General features: G+C 43.6%; 1 protein-coding gene across 5 annotated transcripts; it reads left to right on the plus strand.

The window, feature by feature from the left end:
• The first annotated feature begins 6,454 nt into the window (after window positions 1-6,454).
• On the plus strand, window positions 6,455-22,744 carry ZNF821 (zinc finger protein 821). 5 transcript variants are annotated; one of them, XM_056824351.1, is made up of 7 exons: window positions 6,455-6,515; window positions 9,211-9,327; window positions 16,359-16,484; window positions 19,258-19,406; window positions 19,888-19,992; window positions 21,021-21,187; window positions 21,785-22,744. In XM_056824351.1, exons 2-7 carry the CDS (start codon window positions 9,288-9,290, stop codon window positions 22,437-22,439), a joined length of 1,242 nt encoding a protein of 413 aa, XP_056680329.1. In that variant the 5' UTR covers window positions 6,455-6,515; window positions 9,211-9,287; the 3' UTR covers window positions 22,440-22,744. The 5 variants fall into 5 exon arrangements, with proteins under 5 accessions (XP_056680329.1, XP_056680332.1, XP_056680325.1 ...); XM_056824354.1 differs by lacking the exon at window positions 6,455-6,515 and adding an exon at window positions 8,346-8,552; XM_056824347.1 differs by lacking the exon at window positions 6,455-6,515 and adding an exon at window positions 8,346-8,517.
• Window positions 22,745-23,318: the final 574 nt, after the last annotated feature.

A 23,318-nucleotide genomic window follows, 5' to 3' on the forward strand; every position in this document is an offset into this window, starting at 1 on the left:
TTGATCCCCCACCCCGCCTCCGCTTTCTCCTCTCAGCTTTCAGGGATCGAGAAGGGGTTACCCCTCTTCCCGTCTTGTCCCTTTTCTCCTGCCCCCCCCTCCCCCGTCCTCTTGGGCCAGTTACCCCTTAGAGCCCTCTGTAACCAAGCCCAGAATCCTAGGGCATCTTTCATCTGTTGTCCTCCTGGCCCAGTCGGGGCGCCGTCGTTGGCCTCGTTCACCCCTTTATTTCGAACTTTTCCTCTAACTCCAGACCTCCCCCCACCCTTCCAATTACTTTTGTTTTAATTTCTTCATCTTGATTTTCTGTGACTATGCTCTGATCAGATTCTAAATCATTTTAACTCCTCCATTAGATTTTGAGGTCCCTGACAGCAAAAGCTGGATATTTTCTCCAGAAAAGGTGAACCAAGAAAGGTATCTCCAATTTTTAGCATATAGCTATGCCTGGTACATAAAACGTCCTTATGATAAATGCTTTTTGGCAGACTTTTGTGTGAAATCTATGGACCCCTTCTTTGAATAATGTTTTTAAATATATAAAATACTTAGGAGGCAGCTAGGTATCTCAGTGGATAAAGATCGTTTGGAGTCTGGAGAATCTGGATTCAAATGTGGCCTCAAGACATTTTCTAGTTGTGTGATCCTGGGTAAGTCACAACCCTGACTACCACTTGCTGATCTTCTGTCTTAAATTTGATACTAAGGCATAAGGTAAAAAGTTTGAAATCTAAAATAGAATACGTAGGATTACAAAGAAAACCAAATAGTGATTTATTTTTAAAAGAAGTTCACCAACCTCAGGTTAAGAATCTCTGCTCTAAATCTATGATCCTATGATCTCATAGAGCTTACTGGCACATGCATTATCCCATGTCCTAATATATTTATTTACCTGTACATATCTTTCATCCTTTCCAATAGATAATAATAATCTCGTTAAGGAGGGAACAAGTCTTATTTATCTATTTTAACCCTTTCTGGTATCTAACAAAATAATTCTATATAATGAACACTTAATAAATGTTGAATAAATTTAATTTTTTAATATCCAAAATGCATCTTCTCTGTGATTATTGGAGTTAGAATGGATTTCTATAGGTCATCTAGGCTAGAGTCTAACCAAACTTTCTGTTCTTTATTCTATGGCATCCCTCTCTTGAGACTATGGATGTGAAACTATTTTGAAATGTTTAATCATCATCATAGCTAGCATTTCTAGATCATTTTAAGTTTTGTAAAGCACTTCACATATGTTCTCATTTGATCCTCAAAAAAACCCTAATGCAGGTGCTATTATTATTTCCACTCTACAGAGGAATTAACTGAAGCAGAGGTTAAATGATTTGTCCCGGTCACACAGCTTAGTAAATGTCTGAAAGAAGATTTAAAATGAGATCTTCTTGACTAAAGCAACTATATATATTGATTCTAAGAGTAAATAATAAATTTAAGTTTAAAGAAGGGGTATCCCCTCATTAGGCACTTCCTCCCCAATAAACAAACAAAATTCAGAGAAAGAGAAGACCTGTATGCATTGATCAAAGTCAAGTACTTATAAACCAGAAAACAATGACTGAAAAAACGTCAAGGAAAACATGACTAAACTTTAGTTAAATGCACTATAATTATAAGCAATCTGAACTCCAAAGCAGAAATGAGGAAAGACACCACCCTCCTTTTTTTAATTGTCATGGGGAGAGACTTTGGAGGCAGAATGCTCCATGTTCCTTTTCTTCTGTTAGAAGTGGTAGTTGTGCTCCTTGGGTATAAATTAACCATTTCTTCATCACAAGGAAAGGTTCAATGTGTGTAAGTAGACTGTAATCTTAAGAAATGACTATGATGTAAAAATATTCAATACTCGATATGAACAAAACTTTTCCAAAAATTTTAAAGTCAAGCTCTTTAAGGGCTGCACTAAAAGTAGGTCGTAGGGGCTCAGATTAATATATTTCTATTAGAAAAGGAAACTAGAGAATCATAAAAACTTGGAAATTTAGAAATCCTAAGTCCAATTCTGTATTCACTGAATGATTCACTTTGGAACATAGTTCCAAAATAGTCCACTAGTTGGACTATGAGTGTAGAATGTTCCATAGACTGATGTGTGGGTCAGTGGGCTAATGGTTTTGCATAACTGTTTTATTTTCCTTTTGTTACCATGGAAGGTTCACTGAGAAGGAGAGGGAGAGGGGCATATTCAGAAATTATGGATGTTTAAACAAGAGGCATCTATAAAACGTAAAAAATATATACACTACCAAGCCAAGAAGAAAGACGAGTCAGAGGATTGCTTGAAAGCATCTTGTCAAACATTAAATGAAACTGAATTATTCCCGCCCCCCCCTTACCTTCCATCTTAGAATCAATTCTGGCAGAAGAGTGGTAAAGGATAGGCAATGGCAGTTAAGTGACTTGCCCAAGGCCACCTAGCTAAGAGGTGTCTGAGACCAAATTTGAACCTAAGATCTCCAATCTCTTAGGCCTGGCTCGAAATCGACTGAGCCACCTAGCTACCCTCCTGAACCATTTTTCAAAGAGGATGCCATACAGTAAAAGGAATGCTGGAGTTGGAAATCCAAATCCATATCATGCCATCACCTATCCTACAACACACCAATTCAACTGATACAGTAATTAGTTCTCTGTCTTTGCCTCCCTGGCTCCCTTACTATCAACCAATGAATCAACAAATATTGATCCAGTGCCTACTGTTTGTCAGGCATTGTCCTAGATGCTAGAATCAAACATAATGAATAAAATAATCCTATATAAAAATCTGTATCTATATACTAACTACAAAGTTAATAAATACATATCTCTATACACAGATGAGGTAATTAAATACAAGCTATTTGGAAGGAATGGCACTGATTTATCCTATCATCCCCCTTCTCTGCCCCTATTCCAGAGCTCCTGATGGAAGTAACTTTGACCTGGCAATCTGGGATCACTATTTATGGTTACCTTAGTTCAGATGAACTCATTACTACACAGATCTATTCTTTGCTGATTAACTCTCCGAAATGCCTCCTTCCCTCAGCAGATGTTCCAACCTCTCCTCTCCTCAAGCTCCCTAACACCTCACTCCTCTCAGCAGATGATCTGACCTCCTCCTTTACCAAGAAAACCAAAGCCATCTGGCATGAGTTTTATTTCCTTTATTCCCCACCTCAAAACCCTTCTACATTTTCATCTGACTTTACTCCCACAGGAATGTAACAATAAGTTATTATGGCTGATGTTTATATGTCACTTCAAGGTTCACAACGCATTTTTACATGCCTCCCCCCCCCCATTTGAGTCTCTCACCAAAAACCATGTGAAGTAGGTGATGTCATACCCATTTTACAGATGAGGAAACTGAGGCTTACATGTCAGTTCCTTTTTTATTAACTATTGTTTTTCAATTACATGGGGAAAAGTAGAGAGGAGTTTGTAGGACAGAACTGTCTTTAAATATTTGAAAGATTGTTACAGCCTTGAGGCACAATACCTTAGAGACATTGGAAGGTGACTAAGTAGCATTATGACCACCTTAGAGTAGAAAAATTAGAATTCGAAAAGGGTAAAGCACAGAAAATACTTAAGGGATGCTCCTTACTTTTTTGGTTTTTACCTAATTTATATTGTCTCTTGAAAGTGTCAACTTCATTATTATATGATAAAACTACATTTGGGTTCCCCAGTCCAATATGTGTAGAAGTACTGGTAGGAAAGGTGATGGACTCAAGGCCTAGAATAAAAGTAACATTTTTCAGACATGGTCAAATGTGGAGATTTGTTTTGCATGACTACATATTTATAACAGGGTTTTTTTTCCTTTCCTTTTTTTTTCCATTGGCAGGGGAGTGGGGAGGAGGGGGGATAGGAGAAAAGAGAGGGCATCTGTAGGATTGACAAAAAGAAGAAAGAAAAGAGGGTCATTGAAGCATTTTTAAGTGCACCAAAGAGAACAGAAGGGAAGTCAGAAGGAAACAGAGAAGCAGGACAGTTTTGAAAGTTAGGTGTTTAATTTATTACATATTAAAAAAAACAAGTACATAACAGATATTCTCAGTTCCAGGTACAATCTTTTCTATTCTATTTTATAGATAGAAGTGTTCATTTTATTTGGCATTAAGTTCAGAATTTAAAAAAAAATTTTTTAAGAAAGAAAAAGGACTACTGTGAGGTGTAAAAGTCAATGTTTATTCTTATTTTAATTCTTCCCCAGAAACAGTCTTACACTTAACTGGAAGACTGAGAACAAGAATTTAATGTTTTGGCCTCAAGGAAGTTATTTTTAGGGGAAAAAATAACCCAAACCATTTTATTGCCAGAATTATTTTGGACTGGAGCATAACAGCCAAACCAAAAAATAAAAAAAAATAATTTCAAAAGGTCATTTCACACACCAAATTTCTAAAGGAACAAATCTTCTAAGAGTGACCCTGGAATAGATTAAGCACAAGATTAAAAATGACCTGTTTCAGTGGTGACTTAGGGGAAGTCTATCCCAAACCGTGGCTTGTACTAGTCCAGGGACTTGGGTTATTATCTAAAGAGGGGGGTTTGTGACCTATTTGGACTCAAGTAGCTAGGAAGAGAAATGAAGGCTGGAAGGAGGGTTAGGTATAGAGGAAGGGGAGGGGATGTGGGAGAGACAAGGGCTAAGGGTAGGGAAGAGATGGAAAGAGAGAAACTGAGACAGAGAGGGACCAAGAGGCAGAGATAGATCCAAAGCGAAACAGACAGACCTAGAGAGACAGTGACCGACAGAGAGACAGTTACTGACATACCCAAAGAGAGACACACAGACCCAGGGAAACAGAAAAACCTAGAGAGACAAAGTGACCGACAGATTCAAAGAGGGACAGGCAGACAGACAGACCCAGAAAGACACTGAGTGACCAGAGGCACATCAGACCAGCGGATAGACAGCTGAGAGCGGGGGCGGGGCAGGACCGGTTGTCCGAGCCACTTCCCAGAACCTCTCGGCTGTGGGGTGGGGGAGAGGCAGAGACTTCAGACTCTCACGGCCCCGCCCCCCCCACCCCACCCCCATAGGCAGGGAGGCCGGAAGGAGCCGGCACTTTGGGGTTTGGGGGCGCAGGCAGGGATATAGAATTTGCAGTTGAACTTGACTGAGAAGGAAGGCCCGAGGAGGGTGGGAGGTGGGAGGGAGTCTAGGATGCTCCGGAGGAAGGCCCCGCCCCCGCCTCGGCCCCGCCCGGGGGGAGGGGGAGGAGGAGCCCGGCGCCGGCGGCTGAGGCTGCGGGCGGGGATGAGGGAGGCGGGGGCGCGGCTCCGACGGCCCCTGCCCGTGCACGCGCCTCCCCCCCCCCGCGGCTGGCGGGTGCACGAGCGGCGCGCTCCCGCCGCCCGCGTCGCCATCTTTTCCCCCCTCCGTCTGTCTGTCTGCCGCTGGCTTTGTCCGTCTGCAGCGCCGTCCGCAGGATCCCCGCGCACGGCCCGGCCAGAGCCCGTCTGGCCCCGGCCCCGGCCTGGAGAGGCCCAGGCCCTGGCGTGGCCCGAGCTGCGAACCCGGGGTCCATTGTCCGGCGGTCCGTCTGTCTGGCCGGCCGGAGGCGGGGCCCAGCGTGGGGGTCTGGAGCGCCCGGTACCGGGTAAAGATACCCTCTCCCCCACCCTAGGACCCGGCCCAGGCCGCTCCCGTGTGGGGAGGATGGGGGAACCGTCCCCGCCCCCCTCCCTAGCCGTCTGGGCTTGGGTCTGTCTGTCCTTTTGTCTGTCCGCGGCTGGGGTGGGGGAGGGGAGGACTTCCTCCGGCTGTCTGGAGGGAGCAGGGAGGAAGAGGCGGTCACTGAGGCCCCCCCTATGGCCCCCTCCCCCTCCCCTTTTGTGTTGGTCTGCTCCTGAAATGGAGATAGAAGGAGGGGTTCCTCTCCGCCCCCCCACTACCTGCCCCCCTTCGCTTCTCCAGTCTGTGCCTTTTGGTGGGGGGCGCCTGCGGGAAGAGGGCTCCGGGTTGGGATTGCGAGGGGAACCCGATGTGGGGGTGCCAGGGCTCCTCCCGCCCCCTTTTCTCCCCCTCCCCATCTGCTGGTCCATCTGTCTCTGGCAGAGAAGGGGTGAGCTCGCTCTCTCCCTCTGTGCCTGGTGGGGTGGGAGGGGGTTGAGAAAAGGCACCCAGGCCCAGCCGGCTTGGGGGGGGGGGTCAGCCCAGGGTTTGAGGGCTCCCGGGGAAACTTTTTAATTTTGCATTTCTAAGATGGTTCTGTGGTCCGAAGGTTGTGCTGCTGGGGTGAGTGGGTTTGTTTTCTTCTGTATTGTTTGGTTTGAATGCCTCCAACTTGTCCAGTAAGGAGGCCCTGGGACAGTTTCCCTTTCCTTAACTCTGAGGAGCAAGAGGGAAATTTCAGCCCTTATTCCCCTGACCAGACCAAACAGGTGGGAATCTAGTGAATAGTGAGGTGTCTATAACCAGCTCTTCTCTCCAATTTCACAGATAAAATCAGCTGGATTCAGTCGAGTTTACTTGCTCCATGGGAACAGCATAAGAACTGGAGGTGAGAAGTGTACAGTCTTTAACTGCTTGAATTTCATCGGATTTTGCCTATTGAGACCTGCAGCCAACACCTGTAGAATAGCCCTTGTTCACCATCATGTTTAAAGGCAGTGGGGAAACTTCGGGCCTTTTTTAATGAGGACTATTAACTTAGCTGCCCAGCCATGATTAAATAGTGACTGAATCCTTTTTGGAATCTCTCTCTGCCACCTGAATTTCTTTGAGTTATCTTTCTCTTCATCTTCTCTTTGTTCAAAGAAAGTCAACTACTCACAGAATTTACTTTTTCTTTTTTCTACGGTTTCGGGTCTAGGAAGGGAATTGAGGTTAAGTTGAAAATAAGGATCCTTAAATTCTTTTCTGCACAAAAGGTTGATCTTATTAGATCTTTGCTGCCATATGTAGATTATTTTGGATTTTATTGTTATTATATGGACTTTAGGGATCTGTGTATAGTTTCTTTTGAAGAATGGAGAAAGAACAGGGTGTTACTCATCTTTTCTGCAGCCCTACAGGTTGTTGTACCCAAGCAATTTGACCACTAGAGGGAATTATGAGATGCTAGGGACATGGCAGCCTCAGATGTGCAGGGGGATATACATCTCTCCCTTCTTTTTCTAGTCCAAATTCTGTAGTCTCATTATTGAATCCTTGCCTAACAAAGGTGAGCTAGAGAGAGGTCATTCAACCAGAACAAACCTTTTCTCAAAGAAAATTCTATGAAAAGAATATCATAATAGCTATTTTTGATTGATTAAAAAAATAAACTTTAGAGAAAATCAAATTTAAACTTTTCATTCATTTTACAGGAGAAGCATATATCTCTCAGTTTATTAACCCAGATCTAAATAAAAATGAGAAATGTTTTAAATACCTTTAAAAAATAGCTGTAAATGCTAGGCAATTGGAGTTAAGTGACTTGCCTGAGATCACCCAGCTACGAGGCGTCTGAGGTCAGATTTGGATCCAGGATCTCCTATCTCTAGGTCTTGCTCTATCCACGAAGCCACTTAGTTGCCCCTACATGATCATCTTTTATAATTTTTACTAGTGGAGCAGTGTGTTTTATTTAACTGATGGTTTAAAAAAGATTCTATTGATATACAGATGAGGCAGAAGCTTGGTAAAAACCCTTCCCCATGTCATTTCTCCTGGAGGGCCTATCTTAGTTCTTTGTGATTGCTTTTTTTCTTTCTCTTTGGGTAGGCAAGATCTGATTTTTAGGTCTGATATAATGAATAGTAAATACTTTAGTACTTGGAAATAAAACTAAGACACTACTGGTTATAAATTTAAGTAAGGTATACTAATTAGTATTATTAAAATAGTATTGTTAATGGGAGAAGACTAGAAAGCCTTAAAAGGGAATCAAATACATGCTTCTCTGTCTTAAGTAGGAATGAGGTTTATGATTTGTCTTGCAAGATTCTGAGGAGCTTTGACTTCCTTTTCCTCTCAGAGTAGGAAAAGTGATGAAAGAAAAGGAGTTCTCCAGTCTTTCTTGGATAGAGAACATTTATCCTTTTTAAACTTCCTCCTTTACCAAATGAATCTTCCAAATCATGAAGGGTGGATTGAGTCTGGCTGCCAAAGTCATTAACTCTGGCTATTCCCCTGGATGCATAGGCACAGGACCACTGGGCAGTCCTTATAGTGACTGCTGACTAAGTCAAGCAGCACCGGCACCCATAGAGACATCTTCCCTAATTCCTGGAGAATTAGCACCGATGGTCCCCATCGTTACACTTTGCTCACTAGATAGAAGCAGTGTTTTCCCATACCATTTTCATTTTCAGATATCCAGGATTGGGGAACCTTTCCTATCCCACAGGGACTGATGTCTTTGTCACCTCTGGGTGAGATAACTACAATGTGATCTTGACAACCGCCTAGAAGTTCCAGTTTGTTGCAGTATGCAGTGCTTGACTTCCTGTGGGCATGTGAAATGTGAGATCTGATCCCTGTTTGGGCTTCCTGCTGACCTCAGAGTGCCATTCATGGGGGTAATTTCTTTGGGCCCCAAATCATCCTGGACCAGGTTCTTATGTATCTTTTTTTCTCAATTTGTCCTCTGGCACAGTTAGGATCACTTCCCAAGATCCTACTCATTCACTAAATGGAATTATGGAGGATTTCTGAGGAGGCCCTCTCTTCCACTGAATTCTTGGAGGATCTTGGCCCTAGGCTGGAGGATATGTTCATTTTTAGTTCTCTGTGGGTAATTTAATTTCCTATAGACATTATATAGACATCTTTACAGCCTGACTAGTTCTGGGGCTATTTTATCTTATTGTTTAATTCAAAGGTAATTTATTTTGACAATTACACGTAATAAAAATTTTCAGCATACATTTTCCAAAGTCATAAGATCCAAACCGTCTCCCTTCTGGTCTTCCCTTCCCCCACTCAGAGACGGTAAGCAATTTTATCTGGGCCATACATGTAATATCATGCAAAACACACTCCCATGTTGGTCATTGTTGTAAGGGTACATTTAAACAAAACCAAAACCTGAAATGAAATTGTAAATACACTGATGTGAAAGCTAGTATGCATTGATCCACATCCATCCTACTCAACGATTCCTTTGCTGGAGGTGAATAGCATTTCTCATGGGGCTATTTAATTTTTTTTTACCTTTTAAATGTGTGTGATACCCAAAGGGATGAATTTCTAACAATTATCCCTTTCTTTAGGTCAACGCCTTACAAAGAGGCAGGAACGTCTCCAGTGGTGAAACTGGACAAGGCCAGAACTACGGGGCCAGGGAAACATGTCCCGTCGGAAACAGACCAATCCAAATAAAGTTCACTGTGAGTATGAGATCTCTAGTGAGTTTTAAGGGCCTCTCTAGTTCTAAAGAGCTGATTATTCTAGATCTCTGAGAACTTGGAACCTAGAGAGCTAGCTTAGGAAAGTTGACTAAGTTGACATCAGGACAATAGTTAATGTATTTAATTTATGGAGTGGGTATAAGTCAGAGCTTGAATATAATTTATTTAATGCTGATGGTAGAGATGCAAAAAATTTCATCAACAACAAATTTATTTAGCATGTGTTGTGTACAAGGCAGTAAAATGGACACTAGAGATGCAAAATAACAAATAAGACAGAATATGAACCCTTAGGTAGCTTATGATTTAATTGTAGAACTAGGACATATCTCACAAGTTGCCAATAGCTAATTGGTATTACCAAGAAGTATTGTAGGAATTCAGCGTTCTTTGAGATCACTGGAGGCTATAATGATTTCACCACATGGGTGGGCCTTGAGTTGACCCTTCACTAACAGAAACATCTGTAAATTGCCTACTAGATCCATATTGTTGAAGAGTGAGTCCTCATTAGGTAAATAGAGCATACAAATGGAAATGGACATGTGTTCCTCAGGGGACAGTGCTTAGCCACTTAGCTCAGAGAATTGTTAGAGAAGGCCTGGAAGTTAAGGTTGGGTGCTGGGTTTGGCTCAGATAGTGGAGAGCTCTGAGTGCTCTAGATTGAGAGCTGTTTCCACAGGCAATGATTAGCAGCTGAAAGGCTTTGAGCTAAAGAGTAGCCTGTGCAGGTTTAGGGAGATTGATCTGCCCACAGTGAGAAGAAGGGAGGCTTTGCTGGAGACTGCATTGGCGTCGGGAGCTTTGGGAAAGGAAACTTCTTTGATCAGTCCTGGTTAACACCTGCTCTACAATGTGTAGTGGGCCATTGAGAGGTTAGGTGGGAAGGGAAAAAGCATTTATAGAGCATCTACTCTGTGCCACTCACTGTGCTAAGCAATTTTATTTTTTTACAAATATGATCTCTTTTGATCCTTGCAACAACCTTGGGAAATATGTGCACTCATTTTACAGTTGATGAAACGGAGACAAACAGGTGGTTAAGTGACTTGCCCTGGATCACACATAAGATTTGAACTTGGGTCTTTTTGACTGCAGGCCCAGAACTTTAACCACTGTGCTACTAGCTGCCTCTGATTAAGTGACTTGCTCAGGGTTATGCTGTCTGTATGTGTCAGAGATAGGACTTGAATTCAGATCTTCCTGTCTTCTAGCCCAGCTTCCTAATCATCATGCAACTGCCTTATAATATATAAGACAGATTAAAGAAGGGAAGAGGCTTCCAGTAGCCCAGGCAAGAAATGGCAGCCTTCCAATGTTACTTAGCTATATCCTAATTAGGTTTTTAAACATCCTGGAGAGCAAGGAACAGATTTTTAAAAAATATTTCCGTAGTAACTAACACAGGGCTATATGCATGTAGTAGGAGCTCCACATATGTTTACTGGGGGAAAGGGAAATTACCTGTACTAAATGGAGATCCTCCCCCAGAAGATAGGGTATAATTGGGAGAGAGTGACACTTGGAGAGAGAGGGACTAGCAGATCCCTGATTATGGAGAGATTTGGGCTGAGTAAAAGAGGGGATTCCTGAGTGTGGTGGCCAGAGAAGAGGCTGCAGATGGAAACAGACCACTGCATCTGAAGGAATGGTGAGTTTGGAATGAAATTGAGGCATTCTGAGGAGAGCACCCTGATGGAGTCAGGGTTAGATATCTGCTGGTGAAGGGATTGAGGTGGTAGTCCTTATGCAAACTGAGAAACTGTATTTAGAGAGAAAAATGGGGAAAGAGTTGGAAATCCTCTGGTTGGGATTTTTCCTGGGTGAGAGGTAGGCATGGCTGGCTAAATTAAATGACAATGGAAAGAGACAAGTGGGTGATTGGGGTGAAGAGTGAGATGTGGCTGCTTCTCTAAGGGTAGCTCAAGAGCTGAGGCTAGGCTGGTGGATCTGGCACGGGTACTGTGGGGCTGACAGCCCCAGGGCAGGGATAGAGCCATGAAGGATTTGGCCATGGGAGCAGTGGGTCCTTGGGTGGCTTAGCTGAACTTGGCATCATTCAGCCAGAGGAGTATAGCCTTCACCCTCAAAGCTCACTGTGTATAGAGACTAGTCAGGTTGAAAGAAAGAGAGCTGGCAGACAGTACATTGTCTTCTCACCCTGTAAGCCTGAAGTTCCTTCCAGCCTGGGCAGCCTTTAGCCCTTCAGAGACAGAGGCACAGACAGACAGGGGGAGGGCAGCAGGGAGCTGGGAGTAACTTGAGCAGCCAGAGCGTGTCAGGAAGTCATGAAGATGGCAGGAGTGGGGAACAGGGAGGCAAAAGGTTCTGGAGACCCATTCTCAAAGACTGTTGCTTTAACAGTAACGGAATGGAGCTGCCCCAGTCTTGAAGAGACGGCTGCCTTCTCCAAAGGGGCTTCAATCTTTCTGCTTGGTCTGGCTGAAGGGGGTGCAGCATGTGCAGTGGTCCAGTCAGATGTGCAGAATTTGACCCTACGTGTCTCCCTCCTCCTCTGATAAAGTGACTGGAGCAGACTCAAGATCTGGGAGTTAGTCAGCAGAGGAAAGCAACAAGGACTTTTAGTAGATTTGCATTCTAGGAAAATAGTATTGTACCATGGCTCCTGCAGCCTGTTTGTTGGCCTCCTCTCCAGAGATGCTGCAGGCTCCTCTGCCTCTTTTCAGCTTTCTTCCTCCTCCTCCTCCTCCTCCAGACAGATTCTCCAGAGGGGCTCCTCATTCACTTTTAAAACACAGGTATATAGAACTTTTGGAATGATCACTTGGAGGACAATTGTCAGATCTCTCCCTTTAGTCCTTGACAGCTGTATCTAGAAAGGCTGCTATAGCATATGCAGACAGAGCAAACTGCTCCAGGAAATGAAACTTGTATTTTTATAGAGGTCTTTGCTTTCCTCTGGCCATCAGTCAGTCATTATTAAGTACTGACTATGTGCCTGGCACCGAACTAGATACAAAAAGAGGGGCTTGATGAAAGGGCCTTGACTCCAGGAGCCCCAGTCACATAACAGCCTTTTTATCTGAAGAACATGCTGATTGTGCCTCCACTCTGTTAGTAGTCCTGTGAGGTAGGGGACCATTGTCAGCAGCGTTTTACAACCAGAACAGTAAGGTGTAAGGAGGGCAGTCTTTGGAGTTAAGAACCTATCACGTGGGAAGGAGGAGGAATAGCGTACTCACACTGACAAGCCCCTGACTTTTCTTAGAATGTGGTTTTGCTGTCCCACAACAGCCTAAAATGGCATTTATTTAGTTATGGTGACTAGTTTTGTAATAGCTGGGTCACAGATATTCCTTTTATCCCATACTTCTGAATGATCCTTTCTCCTAAGGTGCCAGAAAGCCCTTGGTCTTACTTGCCTTGGGTATCAGCCAGCCTGTCAAAGCTTTTACCAGACAGAGACCACAGTATCCCCATTTCATAGACGAAGACAGGTAGGATTATGCTAGCTTATTGTGGTGTTCAAATGCCTTTTTCTTCAATTATTAATGGACAAAAAGCCATTTTTAGACTATGTGGTCTTAATATATAAAGGGGAAAGAATCAGAGTCTGTCATAACTGTTTAAAAATGTAAAGGAAATAATCTTAGACAGTTCCACAATTAGTCATTGATATTTATTATTGTAGGAGACAGCTAGATGGCTCAAGGTTTAGAGCATGAGACCTAGAATCAGGAAGACTTGAGTACAAATCCAGCCTCAGCCATATATCCTCTACATGACCCTGAGCAAATCACTTAACCTCTGTTGCAGAGAAGGGAATAGCAAACCATTCCAGTACCTTTGCCAAGAAAACACTATGGACAGTGTTGGCATGCTGTGTGATCCAGTGAGTCACAAAGACTTGGACACAACTGAATGCCTGAACAACAGCATTTATTATTGTAATCTGTTCAGATTTCAGCTGTAGCTGGATACACTCTTAACAAGTCCAGCACTTTCATATAAAAAGTTCCTTAGAGCATATATAAAATATAAAGTTTATGTAAAAAGGCTCCTTAGAGTAGAACTTAGCATTTAGAGAAATATGGCTTTCTTTAAAGTTATTCATGATTCTTGCTTTCCTACTATAGACTTTTTTCTACTCTCCTTGCTGACAGAATAGAAATTTAAATTATTTGCTTGTTTATTTTCAATAGTGAAAGCTCTAAAAGATAGAGTCTAACTAAATTGGAAGGTAGAGTGCAAGCTTTTCTTGACAAATTGTTGCAGAGAGGTGGCAGAATTAACTTAAGTGTACTAACTGAGGATACCAGTAAGAGAATTTCAGAGGAAGAGAAGTTGTCCAAACCAGACTCTTTTCCACTCTGAGAATTCTCTGGGCTACACATCTTGTTTTATTTAGAATAAAACAGTGTACAAGGACTTTTAAGCTCTATTGATGGTAACTAGCTGAACTATAAAGTTACATCTCTTATTAGGAAGCCCTAAACTAATCCATCATTTGAAATGATAAATATAAAATGTTTATATTTTCTTAGCAGTGGACAGTAGTGGTACAGGTACCATCATCTATGACTTCAGTTTAGAGACCAGCTGTTATTGGTCAGAATGTACAAAGGTAGAGCTTTGTATTTCACTGAAGTCTCCTTTCTGCTACTTCCACTAGCTCAAAATTTGGCGTTTGGGGTCACACCTGTCTATTGCCACAATTTTTAAGCATATGCACCCTACCCGAAAGGATGCATAGGCAGAGTGGCTTTACTTTGGACAGGTGGGGAGCTGAGCGTGGCCTTGTTTTCTTTTTATAGCTGGGGGAGTTGTGGCCGTCAGGAGAATCAGATCCATGTTTTCATCCTTGTTCTTCCACTCCCTACCTCAGTGACCTTGAACTTGTCAATTTTTCTTGCTGGGTATTCAGTTTCTCAACTCGAAATGGGGGAGGTTGGACTAGATCTGTGTTGGTGAAGCTGTGACACAGACACTGGGCAGGCACAGGGAGGGCTGCTCGGTTCTCCCTCTCCACAGCATCTGAAGACATTTTTTGCATGTCCCATCCCTCTGTGCAGCTGCCCAATGCAAGCACTTCCTCCCTCTGCTGTCTGGGGTAATGTGGAGGGGATCACAGGAGGCTTGAATTGCACTTTGGGCATGCAGTCTAGAAAACATTCACCAACGCTGGACTAGATGATCTCTGTTTAGGTCTCCATGGGCTGTAAGAGTTGATATGTGAGTCAGGACCTCCATCTCTTGTATCTGGGGCAGCAGTTCTTCCCCTTTTTGTGTTGGACTCTTGTGACAATCTAGGGAAGCCTATGGAGGTCCTTCTGAGGATAATGTTTCTGTAAATAGATATTTATATATGTATCTTTTGTCCCTTCTCAAAGAACATAAGCCCTTGGAGTAGAGAGCCAGTTCAGTTTTTATCTGTATCTAGTCTAGGGGGCCTGACACCCAGTAGGTGTTTATTTGTAGTTGGCTGATTCTGTCTAACAATGACCCTGGCCCCTCTTCTTAGGTCAAAGGGGGGATGGTGAGCAGTGGTGGTGTCAGCTGACAGGTCTGCACAGAGGAGATTCTCTCATCATCTGCCCACCCTCCTGCATAATAATAAAATAACAATAACTAACATTTATGTGGCATTTACTGTGTGCCTGCTACAGTGCTTTACAATTATTATCTCATTTGATCATCATAACCACCACAGCAGGTAGGTGCTTTTATTATCTCCATTTTATAAATGAGGAAGCTAAGGCCAGGCAGAGGTTAGTGACTTGCCCAGGGTCACACAGTTAGTGTCTGAGGCTGGAACTGAATTTGGGTCTTCCTGACTTCAGGCCTATCTGCCCCAATTATAGTAATGACTCTAAGCCCCTTGCTATGTGATAGGCTAGGCCAAGGAGTTACATATCTCTTCTACCATCTCCCAGGCCATCCTGGTCAGAAGGGATAGGTCGTCCATGTTCTATCTCCTTTTCTATTCAGGTAACATGACTTGGAACCTGATCGCTGGCTTTTTCTTTTCTTTCCTTTGGCAGAAGAGGCTCCAACTATTGTGAACTGTCTCACTGGGGTTTCTCATGGCTAGGGAACTATGGCTGTAGTTTCTACTCTGTCAGATCATGGAAACCTTAAGAAATCCAATTCCTTCCTTCCCTGCTGGACCATGGGGGCATGAGGAACATGAGCATCAAGAAGTTAACTCCTAGACATATTTAACTAGGAACCAGTCCACAAGCATCTCTTAAGCACTTACCAAGTACCAGACCCTGAGCTGAGTTAATGAAGTAGAACTTTAAGAGAGAAAGAAGGAAGAGACCCCAGGAGACAAATGTCTGAGTTAGCCCCCTCAGGGCACATGTTTCAGGCATAAATAGTATTTCAGTATAAATAGGTTCAGGGAGTGTCTGTTCTCTTCTTAGGCTATTATTGAATCGGAAGCTAATTAATTCAATGGGTATTAAGAAAAACAGCTTGGGAAGTGCAAGGTTCCTGTCTGGACTCTTTCTGGGGGGATTGGGGGGGGGGGTTGTTAAATAAATTTAGATCTATGGGTTAGAGAATATATGCTAAGCCAGAACTTTATATTCTACTTGGCTTTCTGCTGATACACTTTGGTACCATAAAACATGTATATTAGGAAACCTTCCCAGACTTGATGTCCTTGCTCTACCTTATTTCCCATCCTCTTGCCTTAATTTCCTTAGTCGTAACAGAAGGTTTACAGTTGAGATTGAGAGCAGTTATTTTGTACTTGATTCTTTTTGAAATAACTCAAGGCCAGCAGGATGGAAAGGAAGGGAGTTTGTGATGTTTATTCTAGAGACTTTGGTCATGGATAACTCAGGACGTTTATTATTCTCAGGAAGAGTAGAAGAGTAGCTGCTCCCAGAAGCCTGGTACAGATAGTAACCTAGATTGGAAATAAATGATCCTTACAGCCTGTCTCCTCACACTTGAATGGTCAGATTGGACCTTCCTACCAGCCTCCCTGGAGATGGGCTGCCCCAGATGGTAGCTTGACTATTTTTCCTTGTGACCACCAGGGGAACAGGTATTTGCTGGGCTGGAGGAGCAAGCCCGACAGGCGATGATGAAAACTGATTTTCCTGGAGATCTTGGCAATCAGCATCCAGCTATCCAACAACTGAGAGATCAGGCCTCCAGTAGCAGTGAGTTCTGCACCTTCTGGTAATGACTCAGGGCAATGGGGAGAGGAATATCAGATTGTGTGTGCTGTGGGGAGTATGCATGGGGATGGGGATGAAAGGGAAAATGAAGTTAGGCTCACAAAAGGTGTTTTAGTCTGTGGGTAGGCATATGCTTACCTTTAGTTAGACAGATTTGAAATTGCATCTAATTCACTGTTTATAGTACCTAATAGTGCTAAACACCAAGAGATTTTTGGTGGGTATTTTTTATGTGTACATAGGAATAACTACTGTCCAAATAGGCAAGGAAGTAGAGAGGAGAGGTTCCCTGTCTCTAGGGGATTTCTTTATATTTTGTAATTAATAAAAGGCAAAAGAGGTCTTTGAGAGGCATTGTTGTGGCACATTGACTAGAAAGCCAGCCTGGAGTCAGGAAAGGCCTGGGTTTGGACCCTGACTGACACATCCTGGCTTTGTGGCCCTAAAAAATCATTTTAACCTGCCAGGATCTGAGTCATTTCTTTTAGACTAGTAGTTAGTTTCTTCCAATGAAATCATAGGTCTTGTCTTAAAATAGGGTGGGGGGATGGGTCTCCACCAATTTGGGTTGAGAAGCATATGGTAAGAATCTAAATTTATAGTGTAATCCAAGTTATCCTTATTGAGTTCAAATTTACATCTTTACAGGTACAAAAAAGTCCCTGTTAAAATAGTTTTTACCTATTATAATTTAGAAAGAAATCAAAAGGAATTAATTATGAAGATATCTAACTCTGCCCCCCAATTACTAACAGAGAATCTTGAGTGGACAGTTTGAGACTAATTACAGACCTGACAGGACTTGACAATGTCTAGAAAAATCTAAGATTTTGTTATGATGAACAGAATGATGAACTCTTTTAAACAGTAAGCCTATAAGGTTTTTTATTTTTAGAAGTAAAGTTCCATCCAGAAAAAAAATGTAGTTTCCTGTTTGGTAGGCTCTTAAAAAATAGTTTGATACAATAATTTGTTATCATATTTTTCATCTAAACTTAGAAATAATCTACCAGGGGACAGCTAGGTGGCTCTGTTTGATTGCGAATCAGACTCAGAAATGGGAGGTCCTGGATTCAAATTTGGCCTCAGACACTTCCTAGCTGTGTGATCCTGGGCAAAACTCTTAAATCCCATTGCCTATCCCTTACCACTCTTCTGCCTTGGAACTAAGACATTATTGTATTGATTCTAAGACAAATGGTAAGGGTTTAAAAAAAAAAAAGTAATCCGCCACCTTTCCCCTTTCCCCCTCCACAAAAAAAAAAAAGCTGATTGTATCAAAGCATGAAGCTTTTGGATTAGATACAGAGCTATAACTCTAGGTACTTCAATTCATCACAATAATCTCAGGGTTCGGATCTAGCCAATCAGCCAATAAAAAGAGCTAATAGAAACATATAGCTTTAGACAAATAATGGAATTTAGAGGAAATCACATTTCGGCTCCATAGTATAAAATTTTCCAACAATTGTCTGAAAATAGGATGGGCTACTTTATAAAGGAACACATTCAATTCACCAAACCTTTATCTAGCACCTACATAGTTTGTGCAAAGCATTGTTTCCCAAATGCTGAGACAGGCCAAGTAGAAGCTGGATGACCATCCCATCCATCTCTCAGGGATGTGGTAGAAGAGCAGATGAGCTGGGGCGAAATGACTTCTGGGAATCCTTCCAAATCTAAGATGGATTCTGGTCTGATCAGCTCTCAGGCAGAGTTGTAATACCAAGATACCAGTAATAGTAGTGCTTGGATCTTGGGTGAGCAGGAGAGGATTAGAGGTAGAGGGGATGGCAAGTAGAAAGCAGGAAGTGTCAGTGACAATGGAAGCCATTCCCATTGACTACACCTGGAACCCAGTGGTGACCTGCCCTCTTTTCCTATGCTGAAGGTCAGACCTGGAAATCAATCAGCTGCTAGCTTGAGATTGGGAAAGATCTGGGATCTTACAGGTTTACTGTGGCTGCTCAGCTTCCCTAGGATGGAGGTCAAGGACCTCTCAGCTGCTTTGGTTTAATCTGAACTAAATCTCTTGTGCTCCATTTTCCTTAAGAAACTAAAAGCAAAACAAATCTTGCTGTAGTTGTAAATCTGTTCTTTCCAGTCAGCTCTTCAGGGATTCACCTGCATAAGAAACTAGGAAAATTATTGGTGTAAACCTAAGCTCAGACTACTCCTGGCTGACAGCCACACCACCATTACTGCAGATTAATAAGGAGCACTTTCCCTACAGTGAGGGAATTCCTTAAATGAAGTCATTGTCATTAACTGAGTCACCCCTTTGGTAGTCACCTTCATCAACCAAGGGAAGGAGCCGGCTCATGTCAGTGGGATTGCCACAGGGAGGGAAGGGGTGTTGGGGTCCTGATCCTGGGCAGAGAAATAAGGAACAAGCTGAGTGTTTAGTGAGTAGAAGGAAAGAATGGAAGGGATGCTGGGGTGAGTGTGTAGTGCTGGAGGTGATGCTGTGGGGAGGGAATGATGTGTGACTTGTGTGGGAGGTTTGATTTGAGAGTCTAAAATAAATGTTTGGGGACCCCTAAGGGGCTTTCTGTGGCAGGTGCCCCATCCATTTGTGTAGAGCCTCCTGCCTACACTGCAGCTATCTCTAGCTGATGCCCTTGCTCTGTGCCATAGGCGCTTCACTAAAAGTATCCCAACTGGAGCCTTCAGACCCAGCTGCGAGACTAAGTGGCAGGAACCTAGGGCTGAGGCTTGACAGAGGGAGACTAAGTGGCTGATTTGTGTCTTCCAGGCGACAGTGAGGGGGACGAAGAGGAGACCACACAGGACGAAGTCTCTTCCCATACATCCGAGGAGGATGGAGGGATGGTGAAAGTAAAAAAGGAGCTAGAGAACACAGAGCAGAGTGTTGGAGGGAATGAGGTGACAGGGGAGCACGAGGCAAGTGACACCCCATCCGCCCTACCTGCCCTTCAGTCACCCCCCCCCCCCAAGCCTCTAGCAGAAGAACAGATCCAGCTCTTGGCCAGCAGCAGTCAACTTTCCCCACCCTGCCTTTCCTTCCTCTCGAAAACACTCTCACTCCTTTAACTCTGTTCTTGAGACTGACAAAAACAAATATTTGCTGTTCAAGGAGATCACTTTTCCAGTTAAACACCATGGACAGAAGGGAGTTATATGGCTACTTCTACCCCCAAGGAGGTTTAATGGAGGTGGAGACTAGTTTAACTACTTTCCCTTCAACTCTTTCTACAGAGGAGGATGAGATGTAGAGGCAGTTTTTGTTCTTTACATCTGTGCCCTCTGAAAGGGGTGGGGAAAGAGGAAGAGATCATGATAGACACTCCAAGATCAGGAACAGTTGAATTGAGCAGCCATTTAATTGCCTTTTATATTTTAATGAACTTTTCTTTGTTTATAGGTCACTGAACATTTGAATTCTGACCCCATGCTTGGCCTTTGTCAGTGTCCCCTTTGTCAATTGGACTGTGGTAGCCGAGAACAACTCATTGCTCATGTATACCAGGTATAGCATCTGAGGGTAGCACACACATTATCCTTTCCTGGATATGAATGATTTAACTTTAACTTCTTTCCAGCCCTAGATATCATTTTAACCTTTGTCTTTGACTCATCATGAAACTTTGGGTTAATTGCCTTGTTTGGGACTCGGGTCCCTCTTTAGTAAATTGAGGTTAACTCCTGTTCCCTGTTAGGCACATAGCACTTTGGAGAGAAAAGATATATATTGGGTAACATTATTTGAGCTCCTAGCTGGAGACACTGGGGAAACTATAAATTCTTTTTAAATTATTTAATGAATTTTTCAAACATGAAATAAAAAACAGTATCTGTTAATGATGAATAAAAGCTTCACTTTAAAAGAAAAAAATAAAATGTTTCCGAAGTATTGGGGGGGGGGGAAGAATTATAGACTAGAATTACAGGGTGGGAGTGGATCTTGCATATTCTGATCTGACCTAAAAGTACCTATCCATTTTATAATAATTTCTGACAAGATAACCCTCCTATCTTGAAGCCTAGATGCTACGATGAAGGTGTTTCCATTGCAAGAATGAATATATCTTAGGAATAAATTATCTGCATTGCTCTTTTCAGAAGTAAAGACATTTAAGTTCATATTCCCACTAACACATATTCTCCTCTTTTTGCATATTCCCCCTCTCATTGTCTCCTATTTAAAATCCTTATTTCTTCATTAATTTTAACTTTCACTTGAAAACCCTCTTGCTGTACTGTCCAAAAAGATCCTGAAAAGCCTTCTGGTTCAAAGACTCCATGGTTATGCAAGCCATCCACCTTAATTTATCTAGGCTCACTGTATCCCAGCATAGTCAGAATCTAGCCTCATAAGATGTCAGGCCAAGAGCTCAAAACTCCCATAGTGGTTTGCAGAGAATAGCCATCTCCTCTTCCAATAATAAGGGAAAAGAACTAAGAAATTATTCCTTTGCCCAGAGGGTACTTTACAAGGGGAATGATGATGGCATGTGAGAAAGAGTAACTGGTTGAAACTTGGATTTTCTTTTGCAGCACACTGCAGCAGTGGTGAGTGCCAAGAGTTATGTGTGCCCTGTATGTGGCCGAGCCCTCAGCTCCCCAGGGTCACTAGGCCGCCACCTCCTCATCCACTCTGAGGACCAGCGGTCCAACTGTGCAGTATGTGGAGCTCGTTTCACCAGTCACGCCACCTTCAATAGGTCAGCACTATGTTTAACCTTTTCACAGGGGGAACAGGGTGTAGGAAGGTCTGGTTTCTCTGAACTGCTCCTTGCCGGAATGGAAAAAGACAATGCAAACAGATTTCACTGACCCATGTACCCCTGAATAAAAAATGTACCAGCATCTAATAATCTCAACCCCTTCAGGTTGGAGGAGAAATACTATCCTGATTTCATTCTCTCACCTAGTATTACCATCTGCTGTGATTCAGGCTTCACTGGAAACTTGGCATTTTAAAAGTTTGACCAATCCACAGTGGAAACTATCAGTCTAGTCAGGAATGATAAGGAGAGTCAAGAAGGCTTGAAGGGCTTTTTTGTTTCCACTGGTCAGTCATTGATGTGTCCATGAAGACCATTCAGACTGATATATTCAGCCTGGCACTTTAAGCCCACTTCCCCTGGAAGTTAATACACCCTGAATCTTACTAGGTAGTTGGGTGCTGTGGGCCTGATGGGAAATAAGGTGATTCCAGCAGGACCAACATCCAAGTCATCTGGGGAACCACATTTTTTGCAGGGTGGTTTGGCCTTTACTCAAAGGTCACTGACTATCCTGTGCATTTATTTTCTCAGTGAAAAGCTTCCAGAAGTACTGAATATGGAATCCATACCCCCCAACCACAGTGAAGGTCCCTCCAATGCAGAGGGGAAGGACATTGCCTTCAGTCCCCCTGTGTACCCTGCTGGAATCCTGCTGGTGTGTAACAACTGTGCCGCCTACCGCAAGCTTCTAGAAGCTCAGGCTCCTGGGGTCCGCAAGTGGGCACTGAGGAGGCAGAATGAGCCCCTTGAGGTTCGGCTGCAGAGGCTGGAACGTGAACGCACAGCCAAGAAGAGCAGGCGGGACAATGAAACCCCAGAAGAGCGGGAAGTGAGGCGCATGCGGGACCGTGAAGCTAAGCGCCTGCAACGCCTGCAGGAGACTGACGAGCAACGGGCACGCCGCCTTCAGAGGGACCGAGAGGCCATGAGACTTAAACGCGCCAATGAAACTCCGGAGAAGCGGCAGGCCCGGCTTATCCGGGAGCGTGAAGCCAAGCGGCTAAAACGGCGGCTAGAAAAAATGGACATGATGTTGCGAGCTCAGTTTGGTCAGGACCCCTCTGCTGTGGCAGCCTTGGCGGCAGAGATGAGCTTTTTCCAGCTGCCAGTGGGTGGGGTAGAGCTGGAGAGTCAGCTTCTGGGCAAGGTGGCCTTTGAGGAGCAGAACAGTAGCTCCCTGCACTGACCAGATCAGACCAGCACTAGGTCAACATGGACCAGTCCTCTGCCTGCCTACAAGCCTCTGTCCTCACTGCTGGGGAGGCTCCTGGGTTTGGACCCGGCTTGGCCCTTGCTGTCACACACGCACCGAAGCTTCCCTTGCATGCTGGAGGAGAATGGGGACGAAGAGGGGGCTGAAGTAGGCAGCCCAGAGGGAGCAGGCACTCCAGACGACCAGATCCCAAGCCATGGTTGCAGGACATGACTAGTGCTCTGCAAGCCAGGTGAAGCCCCCACTTCAGGAGGGCAAATAAATTAATTTTATCTTTACTAAGTCCCTTTATGCTTTTTTGGCAGCTTAATTCTAGGCTGATCAATTGTGCCTCTGTTTATAGGTATGTTTAAGAGACACAGAAGCAGAGGTCTGTTTCCTTGACTCTTCCCAAGGAGGGGCTGTGTGACACCACCTATCACTTGGGGTACTGAAAATAAAGTAGGAAAACCAACCAACCGTGATCATAAAAGGAAAGGGGCTACTGCTGGAGGGGAGGCCCGTTCCAACAACCATAATAGAAGTTGGTAAGAATGTCCCTATAGTACTAGAGGTCCATTTAACCCCAGCCAATGCCCTCTTTCCACCGTCAGAATACAGAGAGCCTTTTCTTGAGCTAATGGAAAATGTGGGTCAGGTTTGCTGCTACTCCAGAGAAGGAGGTGGTGCTACACTGGGCCAGGTGCCAACCCCTGCTCCCAGGCTATATTCAACTTGCCAGTGTCTTACTGTATTCTCCCAAGCAGCAGCCCTATTTAGGAATGTGCTTTCCTAAACCGTTGCACTGGTAAGTCTCCATCAGTAAGGAACTAAGACTCTAATTGGTTTCCTGAGTAGTATAATATAGTTGGC

This window comes from Monodelphis domestica, chromosome 1, assembly GCF_027887165.1.
Source record: "Monodelphis domestica isolate mMonDom1 chromosome 1, mMonDom1.pri, whole genome shotgun sequence".
Classification (NCBI taxonomy): Eukaryota; Metazoa; Chordata; class Mammalia; order Didelphimorphia; family Didelphidae; genus Monodelphis; species Monodelphis domestica.